General features: G+C 37.0%; 1 protein-coding gene and 1 long non-coding RNA gene across 3 annotated transcripts in view; one reads left to right on the forward strand and one right to left on the reverse strand.

Annotated features, from left to right (window-relative positions):
* The first annotated feature begins 2,471 nt into the window (after window positions 1–2,471).
* The window catches only part of side-II (sidestep II), a 77,313-nt gene continuing 61,535 nt past the window's right edge, over window positions 2,472–18,249 (forward strand). The window contains exon 1 of one of the 2 annotated variants that reach the window (XM_064697537.1): window positions 2,472–2,708. In XM_064697537.1, the coding sequence (XP_064553607.1) occupies window positions 2,510–2,708 (199 nt within the window). In that variant the 5' untranslated portion in view covers window positions 2,472–2,509. The remainder of the gene's footprint in view (window positions 2,709–18,249) is intronic. The other variant, XM_064697539.1, reaches the window with a different exon arrangement.
* On the reverse strand, window positions 14,443–15,405 carry LOC135439299 (uncharacterized). The gene is made up of 2 exons (XR_010438023.1): window positions 15,275–15,405; window positions 14,443–15,120 (listed from the first exon to the last, which is right to left on the reverse strand). It is a non-coding gene; the product is annotated as an uncharacterized LOC135439299 (long non-coding RNA).

An 18,249-nucleotide genomic window follows, 5' to 3' on the forward strand; every position in this document is an offset into this window, starting at 1 on the left:
AAAACTCCGTTTGCCCAATAAGAACATATACATTTTCCTGGTATCCTTAAAAATTATCAAAAATAAGGCTCAATTCCTATTTGAGGTAGAAATAGAAATCGAATATCTTCTCAATCACCAGACACATGCGGAATACCCTAAGGCTTGTAGAGTACCCAGAAAAAAAGGGACAGGTAAACTGTAAAAATTGCCCAGGTTGCGTTTCTATTGATTTGCCGGCGACTTTTCTTATTTCCTACGCTGCCTTCTCAGCCAGCCCAGCCGCAACCCGTTTACAATATTATATCATTGCCTAGACTGTGAACCTTTTGGCCCTTTGGCGTGTTGTATCTGTTGCAACCTTCTCATGGCATCAGCCTTTGTGTCTATTTATTAGCGCTACCTTTTGCTTGTCAGCATTTCTTTTACCTTTTCCACTCCGCCTTCCTTATCGCTTCGTTTTCTTGTTGCCAAGTTTGTTGTCAGCTTCATTTTGTATTTGCAAATCATCATTATTATTTGCATCTGAGCATTTTTATAGAATTTTTTTTTAACACGTTAAGATATATGAGTGGCTTTTGCCTTTTTCCCATTTTTTTTTTCTGTCGTGTGTCAAATTTTTGTACCTTAATTTTTATGTTAGTTATTTTCTTTTCTTCTTGTTTTTATTTGCGTTTGCAGCATCCCCTTTGAATTTTCTCTGGCCCCCACGGCAACATTTTTATCGAACGCTGGCAATCTACTACGTCTGAGGGGGGGTTGCAGGTGGGTTCAAAGAGAGCGAGAGAGGGGGGGGGGCGTTAAGGGACTTGCCGGAAATTGTAAATTTTTGTTTGTTGCCGCGTCGTGGCTTTATCTGCGCCAGCTACTTGGGAATGGAAATGCGATTGCGAATGGTATTTGGATGCCATACAAAGAGCCTCTGTGACACTCAAAATAGTACTCAAACTCGTACCATGTGCGAATATCATTGAGTTTGTTGTGTGTTGGATATGGAAACCAAAGAAAGGAACTCTTATTGCGCTGATTATTGAAAAGAAAACTGAATTCTGTGCAACTGGTATTAAACCAATTTCAATACATTTATGTGAAACTGTGACAATTGCGTGGCTTGGGAAATTGTGAATACCCGATTTTCGAGCAGAAATATATATGACTAAATGCTGCTAGTTTCGATATGGGTATCTTTTTTATTAAATTGATTGGGTCTGACAAGTTCTGGACAGTTGAGAGCACAATGAATTTTAAATTTTTTGCTCCTAATGTTCAGGTTCGGTTTTTTAAAGTGAAATAAAATTAATTAAATACTAAATACATTGTTAATTCTGGAATTGCTTTGGTATTATATTGTATTGTGTCTTATGTATTATTTATATATTATTTTACATATTTAATAACTATCATTATTATTCTATATATATTTCATAAAATATTTATGTTCCATTTAAGATTTTTTTTATAAATAATTATTATTTCTGTTTTATTTTCACAAAATAATTATATTAGCTGCAATCAAACAAATGCTTTTCCTTAAATGTTCTAAACAGGAAAACACTTTTTAAAATTGGGAGAAATTTAAAAGTATTTAAAATACATTTTTTATTTTAATTTTTAATATTTTTAATATTTTATCGTAGACCTTATTTGACATTATTTTCGATTAACCCTGTCCCAATTGGGACTCAAAGACCGTCCCGTTTGGCGAGATTCTCTCCCGAATTATTATTACCTCGGTCAATCGTAGACTCTTAAGTTAGGAATAATTTACTTTCTAATTTTCTTTTCTTGAATAAGCATAAATTAAATATATATCTTATGCTTTTGACATATATTTTAAACAACTTGAGAAGTTGCTGCCCTTAAGGAATAGGAATGTAAAAACTTTTTCAACAAGTTGACAAACCGAACAGTTGCTTCAAAAATTGTTCATTCCGATGTGGCTTAGCTCGAACTTCTCCGGGGATAGAGCACGCCTGTGTGTGTGTGGGGGGGGGGGGGGTGTGTTTGTGGGTGTGAGTGTGCGTATCTGCGCCTTACAACTCGATAATTGCGGCTTCAATTTGACTTTAACGAAAACTTTCACAACTTTTTAACTAGCTACCGCCCAAAGAAAGCCTCCTTCCCGCCCAACCAACATTCTAAAATAAACTTTTCAACGTACTCAACTGATGGCATTTTTTTTTCAACTTTCTTTCTCCAATTCTCTTATAGCTGCTGCCGGTGCGGCGCCACCGAAATGTGCTACCACTAGACAGAGGCTGTAGCCGCAGCAGGTGGAGCAGAGGGGAGTGAGAAGTGAAGCATAAACTGACTGGCAACCAGACGGGCCAAAACTGCAGCTGCGACTGGCGAAATCTGCAAACCAAATCCAACTTAAGTCACATCAAATTAAAATCAACAAGCGGCGCACAGAAAAAGAAAGGAAAAAAAAAACAACAAAAAAAATATTAGAAGGAAGCCAACTGCAGCTTTTGGCCAAAAGAAATTACAAAAAAATAAAAACGAAAAAATAGTAAAATAGGAGCAGCGCATGAAAATGAAGTGCAATAAAAGTCAAATGGCCACGTTAACAATGTGGAAAATTTTTATGGCTCTGGCGCTCGTAATGCCGGTCACATTAGCGCACCAGCATTCTATGGCCGGAGGAGCCGGCGGCGGCGGCGGTTCTTCTGGACACGGCGCTGCCATGGGCATGGGCGCTGGCACTGGACTCGGCAAAGAGGCACACGGTAAGTTTGCACGCTGCTTTGTTTGTTGTTTTCCTGATTATTTTAAATGGGCGTCCAGCGGACTGCAACGGGCTGCAAGGACTTTCAGGGGGGCTGCCAGGCGGCGCCAATAAATAAATTTAAATATTTAACTAACTCGTATTCAGGAGTTTGCCAAAAACTTTAACACCTCGTTGCCACAGCTCCGAAATGGGGCAAGTGGCAACTCGCAAACGGCAACGGCAGCTCACAGCTTGCAACTTGCAAGCGGAGCACGTGGTTGGTGCTCTGCGTCCTGCCATGGCACGTGTCCGGGCATTTATGATTTCATTTCGCTTTGTCTTTGAGCTTTTGAGCTGCGCCTGCTGCACTTTGTTCCACCTCATTTCCACTGCCTTAGCCCAGACACTCGCTCGCTCGGCGGAGCGATAAAGGCTGCACTTGCTCGTCTAAACTCTCCATTAGCACAAAAAATACGCTTATGGAATTTTTAAAAAACACATGACAGTGCCAGCAAACGAATCGCGGGATTTGAATATGCTTTAAAAATCTTATTTACTGGTCATGAAATGAAAACTTTTGAGCTCCATTCCTTACTAATTGAAGCTGCGTTCGGAATTGTTAGTTAGGAAAACAAGAAAGCATTTGCTAGCTCAACCATAATCATAATTTTAAAAGAAGTTTATTAGTTCGTTTCGTTGTTCGAACTTATTCCATGGCTTAAAGTTCTTTTCGCGAGCCTGGTTTTTCACATCCATGAACGAAGGTTTTGTTTTGTATATTTTGAAAATGTTAATGAATCAATTGAATTTTTATAGAAATGTTGTTATATTTTTGTAAACTTAATTTGCATTGTCTTCGGAATTGGCATCTAGTATGTTTAGATAAATGTTATGAATTATTTAAGCTTTGGTTCTGGTTCACCCTTAAAATCAAAACCTTTTTGATCAAAATGTTGGTTAAGATTCGGTTAACAGTAATAAATAAATTGAATTTCTTGGTTGGAACCAGTGCTTGGTTCAAAGTCGACTTGCTGCCTTGTTTAATAGTATTTAGCTGAATAAACTTAAGTACTTGCAACTAGAAACTTGCAGTCTAATAATATAATCATTCATAATATTTAGCGTTAGTATTTTCTGGAATAACTTCTTGATTATAGGAAGTACATCATTTGATTAAAATTCTGTTTAACTTCCCTACTCGTATTTTACCTGTTTGTCGCAATTTCTGGTAATATTATAGCTCATCGATCTCACATAAATTATGTCTATTAAATTGATGTCTCGGCTTTAACGGCAGCTCGGTTTATGTGACTTATTGTCTTTTAGCATTTACTAAGGTTTATTTTCATCCAATCTTCCGCCTTGCCGCGAAATAAGCGTAAAAGGCAAACACATACAAGATGTCAACGTAATCGCAATAAAAGTAAAATTTACCATTTTGCTTGTTGCTTGTCGTCCCGCGCGACCTTCCCTCTGTCCACTCTCTCAACCCGTTACATGTTGTGTGCATTGTATAATAATAACATAAAATAATTTATGGTACATGAAAGTCACAAAAATGCTAGTCATGCCTTTGGCCCTTCGCTGCCCCCACAGGCTCCTCCCCCCTCTCCGCCACACGCACACTCCACTCTGTTCGCAGAACTGGCTCCATTGGTGCTGCTGGCACTGGCGGCAGTTGGCAACTCGTTTCGGCCGGCTCTTTACAATTTTGTAGCATGTTTTTGAGCGCACCACACACACGCACACACACACACACTTACACACTCCCACTCTTCTACAACAAGTCGTAATTTCTATGCCTGGCTTCGCGCGGAGTCCCACAAGAGTAGAAAATATCAAGTAGGTACGTTGTTGTCGGGGGCATACAACTACGCAATACCCTGTTCACAATTAAAAACAAACCAAGTCAGAATATTCATAATGCAAAAGTACATAACACGAATATACATATAATCAAAGCTTGAAGTGTTCAGCATTATGAGAGTAAAAAAACTTTAAAAATTCTTTAAAAGCAGAGTATACTAAGGGACTCTCTAAGTAATCCCATTCTGCATAAATTTATAAAATACCTATATACCCTTTCCAAAAAAAAAAAACAAAATTATAATTAAGGAGAACATATTTAATTCTTTATAAATGTTGCATAAAGCCAATATACCCGTTAAGAAAAATCAGAGAAAAATAAAGGAGAAAAACTTACAGTCTGTATATATATTTTAATAACCAATAAACCCCTAAAAAAACAGAGTAAAATAAAGAAGAACAACTTTTATTCTGAATGAATTTTAGCACAAAACAACCTTTAGGAAAAATACGGAGTATAATAAAGAAGAACAACTTTAACTCTGTATAAAATGTGCACAAATCCAGCATACCCTTTACAATATAAGGAACAGAATATAATATAGGAGAAAAACTTTCATTCCGTATGAAAATTTGCATGAAACGAATATACCCTTTAAAAAAAGTTTAGTATAGTCAAGTAGGAAAACTTTCACTCTGTATAAATTTCTACTCAAGACGAATATACCCTTTAAAAAATAACGACCAGAGTATAATAAGGGAGAAAAACTTTCATTCTGTATGGAATTTTTGGACAACAAGCTGCGCTTTTCTAATGGCTGCAGCGATGCGTCCTGCGTCCTTTGTAATGGAAACTGCATTGCGTTCGCATCCTTGTAGCCTTGGCTTCAAGGCGTTTGCGTGCTTTCGCTTTTTTGGGTCTTTTGTTTTAAAGCTTTCGCTTTGAATCCCTTTGAATTTGAGGCACGCGCTGCATTTGATTTTGGCGAAATTCTGCCGCTCGACGTGAAATTCACAAATTCTGTGCTCGCCGCGCACAAAGACTCCAAAATGCAGCGCTGCAGACAAAAAGGACCTGCCTGGCGGGGTCCTTTGTGCCCGAGCACGTAAATTGTGCAGATAAGCGGCGTAATTTGCTCTTTGTCTCGACACGCCTTAATAACTAAAAATTATTCAGCTGCAGGAATATGCGCCTCTCAGATACTCCTTGATGAGGGTATTTTTAGTATATTAAATACATTTTCTTAAACTAGATACAAATTATAGGTCATTAAATATAATATTTTTAAGTTCCTATTTGTTTCTAAGAGTATCCTTAAAGCAGAAATTTTTCATGAATGATTTCTTTATTCTTCCACTCATAGTTAAGAAAGTCTTTCATGTGTGAGCACGGGTATGCCAGACCATCAAATGGCTCTTTAGAAAATATACTACAATGCAATATTTATTGAAAATATTTAAGCCAAATTAATAGAGATGAGGTTTGAGACTTTTTAATACAAATTGCAACATTTTGTAGTTAACTTTTACAAAATGAAACTAAGTCAATTGCGACTACAACTGATAGTTAAATGCACACATTTGTCTACGCTTAGTAGATGCTGCTCAATATATATTTTCCTGTTTGCCAAAGGGTATTAGCAGTCGTTAAGAGTAAACAGAAAAAGTTACAGCTGCCCACAAATTTACAACGCTATAAAATTACAACTCACACCCAACAGACTCTTTAATGTCTTGCAGATGTTTTCCGGCTCGGCTCGTTTTAAAATATCCCGAAAAGGGAAAACTTTTAACCCCGCGCACACACAAAAAGTCTCTCTCTCCCTCTCTCTCACTCTCACGCTGAAATTTTCAGCTTCACTCTTAATTAATTAAAGCCGCAGGTGGGCAACATGAAACACCTGCCAACCGCTTGTCAATTCATCTCAGCTGTAATTAAAAATTCAATGAAAATTCGTCACCAAACCTGACGTCAACTTATTTTATTAGCAACTCCGACAGGCATTGTCTTGGCCAGAGATTTTGGCAAAGATTAATAGTTTTAACCCGTCAGCTGTCAAGGCAAGGCCTAAATCTTGAGACATTCCAAATAAATTAGTTTAGTTAAGAAAATTTCAAAAGTTTTGCATACGAATTGAATACTTAAATAAACCTTTTGATAAATCCAAACATAAATCCCAACATGCGACTATTATAACTTATAGTTCCTCTGGGAGTAATCGGCTGAAAATTGAGTTATTTTATTTATACTTCCTTTTTGTGGCCACGTATAAAATATTTACACAAATATCTAATCTGTAGATACTTGTATTGTCGGATCTTTATATGTATTTGTTTGTTAATCTCAAATGCAATTATCAAGTGCCCAAATAAGTTGTTGTCTTTGCTGTTTGTTTTATATGCTGAAAATCCGCAAAATCCACTCACGATGCGGGCCAGCACAATGGTTAAGCTGCCTCCCGCAGGAATGCACCTGTACAAACTAAACACTGGCCAACAAAAACAAGAGAAAAAGAGCAACCAGCGCACGAATAACAAACACGTGCTCATTTTTGATGACAGTTCTTTTTTGTTTCTTTTCGCTTTTTTATTTATTCATGTTGTTTTTATACCCTGTAACCCTGTGCACTGGTTGAGCAAAGGGCTCAACAGATTTAGACTTTTAGCATACTTCCGTATCACTTTTCGAGATTCTCTATTGTATATTTGTTTCTCAAAACTTTTGAAACTCAAGTCAGTTGAATCAGAATGCTTTTAGTTTACGAACGTTATAAGACTTTGATTTTCCCTGCAGAATAATTTTATAATGCTTTTTATCATTTTTTGTCCGCAAAGCATCGACTGACAGCACTGCTAGGCAGCTTACAGGGTATCTCCCAGTCGAATATGCTTTTTTTTTTCATATATTTTTCGCTTGCCACAAAGTTTGTGCGGGTAACTGCGGCGACTTCTCCCGGAGGCGCTGCTGCACTCAACATGTTGACAAGTTTTTCGGTTTGTGCGGACAAACTTAGCAAATGGCCAACTGTCAGTTGGCCACTCACTCAGTCCGTCCGTCAGTCCGTCAGTCAGTCAGTCAGTTAGTCAGTCAGTTAGTCAGTCAGTTAGTCAGTCCCTCGACTCAGTCGCTGTTTACTGTTACACGTTGCATACTTTTAGGCGCACGCTAAGCTGCAATGCATTATGGGAGCAACTCGTTGCACGGACTCGCTCTCTCTCTCTCTCTCTCTCTCTCTCTCTCTCTCTTGTTTGCTCTCTTGCTTCGAGATTTATTATGGCCTGCTTGTGCTTCATCTCTGGCTGCTGTTGTTCTTGTTGTTGTTGTGGATTTTGCTTCGTGTGATAAAATGCTTGACACTTTTCTAAACGGCCAAAGTTTTTGGCTGGCAAGAGATTGTCGTTTACTGCTAACACACCCGCACCCGCACCCGCTCTTGCACCGCACCCCTCACCCAAATTTATCTTCACACTCTGCAGCTACTTTTTAATGTGTTATAATGCTTGTCTCTCTCGCTGCCAACGACAACCCCTACCCCCGACCCCCTTTGGCTGCTACTGCTGCTGAACGTCTTCTGTCTTTGCAGTTTGTTGACATTGTCTGGCTTACAGAGCGCATAAAGTGGAAATGATTTACGCAGTTGCCCACTTGCATGCATGTGTGCGTTTCTGTGTGTATGCGTTGGTGTGTGTGTGCTTGTTTGGCCCAAAGTGCCAGGCATAATAAATAGCCCAGCTTTTGGCCTGGCACTTTTGTCAAATAGCTCGCAACGCACCAAAAACATGTGCAAAGTGTTTTGCTAAAAGTTACCTGTGCGCGAAAGAGAGGGAGAGGGGTAGAGAACTGCTGCTGCTGCAGAGCTTCAGGCCAACGGGGAGTATAGCCCCCACACGCCTCATGCACAATCCCCAGCTTAACAGTCCCCAACCAGCTTGGTAACTACCTCAACCAGTTGGCCAACAACTTTTCAATCAACTTGCCTTTTGCTGCTGCTGCTGCTGCGGCTGCTGTTTGCCGCCTTTGGAGCTCTCCAGTTTGTCAGCCAAACAATTTGCCCGACGTTTAGAAAGCAATTTTATACTCAATCTTCGCCCCAAGAAGCGGTCGCACAAATACTTTGAACAATTCTATTTGGGATGTCATTCAATTTATTTTGTGTGGACAGTTCCAAGGCCAGTCTTTAATATGGAGAAAAACTAAGAGAAATGCAAATTATTATTTCTTGGTACTTAAAGAAAATTTGAAAATTTGAATTTCCAAATTATTATTTTGGACAATATAATTTTATATAGTCATTAGCAAATTAATTTTATATTTTATTATATTATTATAACCAAACCTAAGAAATATTCAAATTATGTTTATTTTATATTTTTTTAAAGTTCTTAATTTGAAGAAAGACATAATATATTTATTTTTTTAAAGTTTTTTTTCCACATCTTGAAAAAATCAAATTATTTTATTTTATGTGATAAGTTATATATTTCTAAACTATAGAAAAACTTAGACAAATGCAAACTTTTATTTTGAAATAATTTATTTTATGTAGGTAAATTCAAAACAAGTCGTTAATATGAAGATAAGGAGAAAAAATTTAAATGAATATTCTTCTTTTTTTTAAAACTAAGAAAGAAGCAAATTTGTTTTGTGGTTAGTTTTCTAAAATTAATTTAAATGATTATATTTTTTGTACATAAAGAAAAGCAAGAACAATTTTTATATTTTTTTTTTCTAAATATTTAGTTAGTATGTTAGATGGAGTATTTTAAGCAAGTACTTATATATAGATAATATGAGCTATGCGACAAATTTAGCATAGAAGTTTTCTAATATTTGATAAATAATCAATACTGAGCAGAAAAATAAATACAAAATCAAAACTTCCTTAGCCACTGGCTTTAGCTTTTATTTATACCAGTAACTTAGCGTCTGACCTAAAATACTTTTCAGCCTCAAGTCAGCTAAACCGTCAACCCTTTTTAAGTAAACACGAACGAATTCAAAAATAGCCTAATAAACGTTCAAATAAGTGTATTAAGAATAGATTTTGGACAAATATAATATAAACACGAACGAATTCAAAAATAGCCTAATAAACGTTCAAATAAGTGTTCATATTATTTAAAAGTTGGCCCCTTAGATTTAATCTAGAGTTCTTCCAATCAACTAATTTGCTGCACGTGTGCAAGTAATTTTGTGGGTGAAGGTCTTTTATTCTATGTTTATACAAGTATGTTAGACAAGATTAATTTAGATAATGAATCGAATTGTTCACTGATTGTTACTCAATTTAATGACATGTTATAGGCCATCGGCTGCAGCCTTTAATGGCCAAGTCTTTTCACACAGAAGTCTTGACTTGAGCAGTACGAGAAACCACAAATTATTAGCGTATTTATAGGCAGTAATTTAAAAATGGGCCTCGCACCAACGAACTGCTGGATGGGCCCCATCATTTGTTATAGTTGTTGTGCGTTCTTAGCCATCGCCTTAGCCTAAATAAAAACGTAATAACAATTGAGTTACAGGAAATGTTTCGGGTCAGACGGGCAACCCTTTTGTTGATTATTCGTGATGGTGCTCTATTTTTGTTGCCTTGTTTTTTAATTAATATTTATGGCCGGTAGCTGGAATGAGCCCTAAATAAATTTAAGCAGCGAGTCAATGGACTTGGCAGCGGCCAAGAGTTCCAGCGCCGGGGCTATGTCCAGTTGCCGTATGCCGTGCGGGCGAGTGATTATGTAATAATTAACTGTACATTAACTATTTGTAACCATGAAATTCTACATACACACACACACTCACACACACAAGAGCAGCTCACGTGGTCAAAAGCAGAGCGCAAAAAAAAAACAAAAACTAAATAAATAACAAAACAGTGGAAAAAAACTGTTACTCAAAATATTTGTGCTTAGTTGGCTGACACGATAGCTGAAAAGCAAACAAAAGCTTTGTTAATTTTTATAAAAAACGGGGCTAAAATACACTCACAAGTGTGATTAAATAAATGGACATAACATCATAGATAGTATAAATATTTTCAAGTCAGTGTATTGTATAAATTATTTATCTAACCTTTCTAAAAAAAATATACAATATTATTTGAAACGATATATTTAATTCAGTTAATGCCTAAACAAATTTAATAGCTGAATTCAAATGTTTATTTCAAGCTTCTTAAATATAAAAAAAAAGAAAACATTAATATAATTCAATTACATAATTTTTTATATTTATTTGGAGTGAATACTCAAGCCAACATATATTAAAATTATTCGAAGTACTGAAGCATTTTTTGATGAGTTTTTATAAAAAATAATTAAAAGAAAAATAATTATAACACATTTTAAATAGTTGATTTTATTCTCTCAAATTTGTTTTATTTTAAATTTTACTGTTATTAAAGGAACAACTTGAATTAAACTGATTTGAATAAATACAATACAATTTATTCTACAGTAAAGTCTAAAATTATAAAACAGGTTGGTTATATTAACCGAGCTGAGAGATCGATTAGTTTATACCTCCGCAATCTCCTCCGCATTCGAATTCCACCAATTCCACGATTCTTTAGATGACCCCTAGCTAGTCGATAGTGATGATTTTAATGCGTGATATAAATCGCCACCTGTGTTTAATAGTTTAATTTATATTGAATTATTTTGGGAAAAGATGTATAAAAATGGTAATACTTTTAAGCTTGACACCATGCGACTGTTCTATATGTTCAGCTTATAAAAAACAATTCACTTAAATCCCTGGACTATACCTCATACTTTATAGTTGCATTTGGTCAAAACGCTTGCCAAAGTCCGCAAACTTTACAGAAAGTGTATTTTAATGCTTCTAAGCAAATATTTGTGTTTAATTTGTAGCGTAATTTTTACGTTAGATTTAACACCCAGCAAAAAAACAAATCCACTGCGTATACGTAATGGCCATTGGAATGTGCCACCGCGTGCGTGTGTGTGTGTGTGTTTATGCGTGGCAACTATAACAATAAATCTTATTTATGTGTTTTTGTGCTATTTTTATGAGTTGATATTTGATACAGGGATATTTATTTATTTTTTTTGCGTGGGTTGCCAAATAGTTTAAATAAATGGCCGCCCGCAAAAATGAAAATAATGCTATAAAATTCAAATGCAAGCGGAAGCGGAAATGGCGCAAATGCGCTAGTCACGCTTCACACTCACTCCGACTGTGTGTGTGAGCGGGGGTGGGGGTAGAGAAAGCTCTCTAATCTAATTTAAGCTGCCATTAGTGTTTAACACTCGGCCAGGCCCACAATTTTGGGCCAAAGTGGCGCCCAACTCCGCAACAACTTCATCAATCAAAGGCTACACAACGCATTTTGCATGCGTCGTAGCAGCTGCCCAAAGAGGAGCAGGGCAGGGGCTAGCAGCAGCAGGAGTAGATAGAGGGGAAGGTGGAGGTGGAGGTGGATGTTATATGTGCGTGCCATCAAAACGCGTTCGCTGCGCAATTTAAGTTGAGAACTTGTACAAAACACGCGCCGCCTTTAGCGTATTCCAAAAACGAAGCGAGTTCCCAAAAGTGGGCTATGAATTTCTTGTTGCGTATCCATTTGTGGGTCGTGTTGAACGTGGTCGGAAAACATTTCGGGCCAGCTGTTATTTAATGAGTTATGTAACAGATCTATCATTGTTCCGATAAAAGAACCTGAATCAAGACTTAAATTAATAACATAGAATTTAACTTAGCGATTTTATCTGATTTTCTATTTAATCAATCTTGAACTTATTTGATTCGAGTTAAAGTGATGAAATTGCTTGAAAAGGTTAATTTCCTGCAACTTTGTGAAGACGCTCAATCTGATTACTTAAATTATGCCCAAACAGGAATTCATTCCAATAATTGTCATTTGTTTAATTCACTTTAAGTGCAAAACACACGTGCAATGAGAATCGCCGAGAAGAGCTTGAACGCGTTATATATTGTTTAAACGTGAGGCGGGGCTAGTGGGCAGGTGCTATGTCAGTTGCGGCACTTTTATCGATTGCCTGCGAATCGCATTTCATGTTTACAAACATTTTCAGCCTTTGCCGTAAGCCGATGCCATAGGACGCGCCCAAGTTTTGAGGGTTCGTGATTTCCGTGGGCGGAGGGTGTGCGGGTAGCTCGATTTCTTATTGTTATACTTTGAAGTAATTGATTTTTAAACTTGACACCTTGCGCTAAGCGGCTTAGTGATGGAAACGCGCGACCCTCTAGACCCGCTACCAACCCTCCCCCGCATTGTTAGATTTGACGCTTTTGTTATGGCTGACACACGCCTCGCCCCAGTGCCTTGCGCTGGCTTCGTGTGCGCTCCTCGTGCTGTTATTTTTCCGTTTTTTTCTTTTTTGACAAACAATACAAAGAAACATCTCCGGAATTTGTAGTTGCAGTAACGTGATATGGCTCATTAGTGGATTTAACGGTGTGGCGAGGTGTGAGGTGATTTGTATTTGGAGAATTACGTTGAGGCTTTATTTGTATTTGATTACACAAAATGCTTTATGCCGCTGAACTAAAACCTGGACAATTTAAATGGGCATTTTCAGCTAGTCTGCAATTAGTTTTAAGTGCGCTGCTGGCGCAAATATGAACAGCAAAATGCTTTTAATTTATTGCGACACTAATATACATTAATGTCTTGGCCAACTTCAAAGGCGTTGCTGCGCTCTGCTGTGGCCAGGTCAAAGCGGGCCAGAACCGACTGCGACCCCAGACTCAACCAGACAATTAAAAGTCCATGGCCCAGAGAAATGTTAATGACATTTCGCACCAGGCAACCAACGCCGGACAACTCCAAACTGAGTCGTCGGATATTTGTGGGCACAGCGGGCGGGCGGGTGTACGGTACGGTTGCGCAGAGGCTTGCAGTGAAAGTCGCGGCAGTCTGCACAAATTTGAAACTACCGTAATTTGCATATTTTAAGTTGACTTTTATTGCATTAAAAATGGCAGTGGCTTTGCCATTTTGGCCGCAGCTGTAAAACTGCCATTGCCCCTAACCCGAAGCCCCCTCAAAAAAAAAAAAATGCTAAGGCGTTGCCAAATGCCGCCACTTTAACTGTGGTTAGCACTTTATGTGACTGTCAATGAATAAATCGAAAATCAGATTAATAGTCTAACAACTCCCTCTTTTTCAAGATAAATTCTTAATAATTTAACAAAGTTTGTTGAAAGTCTGTAGAAAGATTTTGATTGAGGAACTTTCCGAACAGAAAATAATATTGAGTATCATACATATTTAGCAGAGCAATTTTTAATTCCTGTGGAACAAATCTATATTTTCGAGCTCTTAGAAAATTAAAAGAAAACAATAAAAATATAAAATATTAATATAAAATTTAATGATCAAAATAATTTCAACAAAATAGAAAGAAAAGGCAATCATCTTCAATAAATACAATATACATTACAAAAAAAAAATGCATTTATATATTCAGGATTACCAGAGAAAAGAACCAAAATCAAAAGATATCTTTAGATAATACATTTTACTAAAGCGAAAGTAAAATAAAATAAATAAAATAGAAATAAATTAAATTTATATAAAATAAATATAATATAAATTCTTCTTTAAAATGAATTTATATATTCCGGAGTATTAGAGAATAGTTTCCAATAATATTTATTAAAAAAATGTATATTGAATATTATTAGCGAAAAGGTTCCAATAAAATGTATATCTTTGGATAGAAATTAAAGAAATTCAAATTTCTTCAAGATGGTTTTAAGAAAAGTTCCCAATGGTATTTATTAAATATATATATATATATATTGAGGATTATAAGAGAAAGGTTTTTTCCAACTCAATATATGCCTTAAGATAATACCTGATAGATAGAAATAGATTAATTGATAGAAAAATTGGATTTTTCAATTATATTTTTATTTGTTCCTCCGAACGATTCTTTAAAATTCTAGCAAGAAAATCTAAACTTTAAACTTTTATTTCTTAAGTGACAACTATTTTACTCTTTATTTTGCACCACTGTGGATTATTTTGGGCGGCAACTGCTGTCGTCTGACTTGTCTGGTGGCTGTTTGCTTTGGCCGCATGTAAAACTAGTGGAAGACAGATTACAAAAATACAATTAAAATGTTTTAGTGAAAATTAACTGCAGTTTAAATAAAATGCTACGTTTAGGTGGGGAAAAGCATGACAGAACCCCCTAAAGTGTTACCACAGCACATTCTCTCTGCTTTCACTCACTTCCACCTCCCCCTTTTCGACCAAGAGCACTTGATGGCGACGTTGCTGCTTGTTTTCTTTAGTTGGTTTTAGTGGTTTAGGGTTTAACGTTAAGTATACGCACGGTGTGCGCAGTCAAGTTTGGGGCGGTGCGAAATGCAGTCAAAGCTGTTTGCTTAAGGTGTGGCTTGATGTGGATTTTGCAATTTGTTAGACTTCTTCATGGTGCTCCTCTTCTTCTTTTACTGTTTGGACGCTGTCGCCAACATCATCATCATTATTATCATTCTCATTATCAACAATATCAAGAGCAGCTGCTTGTCTACCTTGTGGCTGTTCTCGTTGTTGTTGTTCTTGTTGTTGTTGTTCTTGTTTGTGGCTGGCCTAGAAACTTAATTGAAAAAGATACATACACACACACTAACACATGCACGTTTGCTTCAAAAAAGGTTTAATTTAAATAAACTACGAGCACCAGCAGACTGCATTAGCCAGCTAAATGAGTACCCTTCGAGCGGTTTGTGCCCAGTTCAGGTGCTGCCAGTGGCTGCGACTTAGAGGTTGGATCTCTTACCTTGGTCATTTGCTGCTGCTGCCTCTGTCTGGAGTCGACTCATGTCGCCTTAAGCGTCTTCTGCGAAACTGAACCGTACAGCTCAGCGTCTTCATGACATTGAGTTGATACAAAGCTTAGATATGCTTGTTGTACATATATGCTCAAAAGAAATTGAAATTCAATTGATAGTGCTATTACATTATAAAATTGATTGTTTATGTACCTCTGTTTCTCTAGAAAAAATTGTATAGTCTTAGCTGTAATCAAAACATTATGTTTTGTAGTTCTAGAAAGAGTCAAGTGTGATTGAAACTCGATGTTTATCAATGCCAGGGACACGATAAGTCCACAACAAGTAAACGAATATTATAAATTTATTGTCTCTGAGTTTCAGCGGGAAACTCTTTATAATCTACTTATGTATAAAGACAGACAGACTGTTGCTGAGGTGATGATGCCTAAGAATGTACTTTTTGTCTTTTACTACTTATACTGCTTTGTATACCCTGCATAGCCAATATCAAAAGGTTAAGCATATAATTATAGGCACTTATCACTAGGAGACTCTTTTCTATGGCTTTTTTATATTCTCAGAACTAACCAAGCTCTTTTCATGTTGTATATTTTTACTGGGCATGGACTTAAAATTAGTTATTATCCCACATTAATTTAATTTGAATTTCAAATCACGTATTTTTGGCAACCTATAATGGAAAATTCATTCAGATAAAAATTAAACTTGTTGCCAGTATAAAAAAAATACGTACAGTTGCAAACAGAGTAATGAATCTCAAAGTTCATTAAATATTTTATATTTCAGCACAAATAATAATTTTTGTTTTTTTATTTATATCTTAAAAATGTGATTTTGCTTAAGAAGTATTCATTAGTAAATCTAACTTTGAAAACATTTTGAGGGTATTGATATTTACTTTTCCGCTTCAAAAATATTTGTTCAATCGCTCACTAACACTGTGGTCACCTAATGAAGCTCAGCTCTTTGATCTATTGCGGCCACTGCCCACAGATGTATATAAATATATAAATATTAAATTATACAAATGCCAATGCCCTTGGCTGCCCAATTGGGCACCCTCACTATAAATAGCCGCAGCAAAAAATGGTTGCCTGCTTTTCGGGGCAGCCGTAAAACCAAATGCGACTGATGAAACTTTAAACCCAAAGGCAAAGGCAAGCCCTAAGTCAGTGCCAACATTAAGTTTATATAAATTTTTAATAAAGTTTGAAGCTAGAAAGTGTTATTTTTAGACAGACATCGACGAAGATGTGGACGAGGACGATGACGCAGCAGCAGCAGCAGCAGAAGCAGCAGATAAAATATGACATTTATAGCGCCCGAATACGTAAAAGTTGAACGCACCCGTTGAGAAGCAGCCACAGGGGCAGCAGCACTTTGAATTTTATGTAGCTTATATAAGGACTGCGCTAGGGTAGCAACTCACAAAGTGGGAGGTGCGACTGCAAGTGTAACTTTAGCACCAGCCCTAGCCCCAACCCTAGCCCCAGCCCTGGCCCCAGCCGCAGTTCCCGTCTCAGCGGGTGCAAACGCAACTGGCGGCTATTTTGATTGCGGTTTCTATTGAGCTATGGAGGGAGGAGGTACATTAAATTGGCAGCTGGCAGCCCGCTGAAGTTACGGTCTGCGTTTAATGCAAGTTTCTTGCACTCAGGGCTTTAGTAAGTACGTGAAATAATATTAAAATGATAAAGTATATGCGAGGTAAACACACGCTGGCTTCTATATATACTGGGGAAATAACTTGACAAGCATATTTCAGCTGAATGCCACAGAATACATTTCGGCTTGAATATAGGTCAGCCTTCTATCCAAATTTTAACAGCATAGTTTGGCAATAGCGACATCTTTTAAATATATATTTATCGTGTGATTCTTACATTGTCTTGAGTAGCAGATCTTAGCTAGCTTAAGCAGTCATCACAAAAATTTGACCACCATAACCTTGCTATTCGAAGAGCTGTTAAAAAATAGAAACTTTAAAAAGAGTTTTTCATTCCACCCATAGTTTTTAGCGCCAGCTTGAAATCTTCCAGATCTTTATATATGTATTATACCATACAGGTTAAAAATGTATGCAACATATATATTTATATATTTGTGATTTGCATAATAGCTTCCTAATCTCACAAAGTTTCCCGTAAAACCATTTCATATAGTCTAACCAAGATTAACATTTATGAATAAGCTTTGGCTTCCTTTTGCATATGAATATCAAGGACAACTCATTTATCCTAACACGAATCGCTGGCTGAACATTTACCAAGTTTTATTAAATTTTTGCCGCCTTGTTGCCATAAAGCACTTGGCAAATGTAAATTACACATGAGCAAGCAGCATAAAAGCTGGAATAATATTTGAAATACACACACACGCGCATACACACACACGCATATACGCAAAGGACATTTATGGCAACACCTTCTAATCAAGCAAAGAGCTTAAAATAAAGTAAAGCAAAGAATGAAATAAAAGATATTATGAAATTTCAAACACACCCTACACACACGACGCACACAAAGCCTGACTGTGTGTGTGTGGGTGTGTGTGCGCTGGTGTGTGGGTGTGTATGTATGTATGGTGTGAACACATACGCACATGTTCGCCAGTCAGCTAAACAAGGAAGACAGTCGCCCCTTTTTGGGTAGGGGTACTCAAAGACAAAAAAAAATATTACACACATAACTGTCAACCAGGCTGGGGTTGTCTAACAGCCCCTAACAAACCACCCGACGCCAACCCACTTTTGTGCGTGTTTGTTAATGAAATGTTTGCATTTCGCATTTAGTTACGCTACGTTAGACACTTTTGCTTATTAGTGTAAAGCGCAACTTAAACGTTGAAAGCAAGCAAAAGACAAGAGAGAGCTAGATAGACAGACTGGGAGACAGAGAGAAGGGGAGTCTCTCTCTCCCCCACTCGACAGACAGGCACAAAAAAGCGGCGCCTAGACAAG

This window comes from Drosophila montana, unplaced genomic scaffold (assembly GCF_035044405.1).
Source record: "Drosophila montana isolate Dmon_TW-CO22-7 unplaced genomic scaffold, ASM3504440v1 contig_402_1, whole genome shotgun sequence".
NCBI classification, from domain to species: Eukaryota; Metazoa; Arthropoda; class Insecta; order Diptera; family Drosophilidae; genus Drosophila; species Drosophila montana.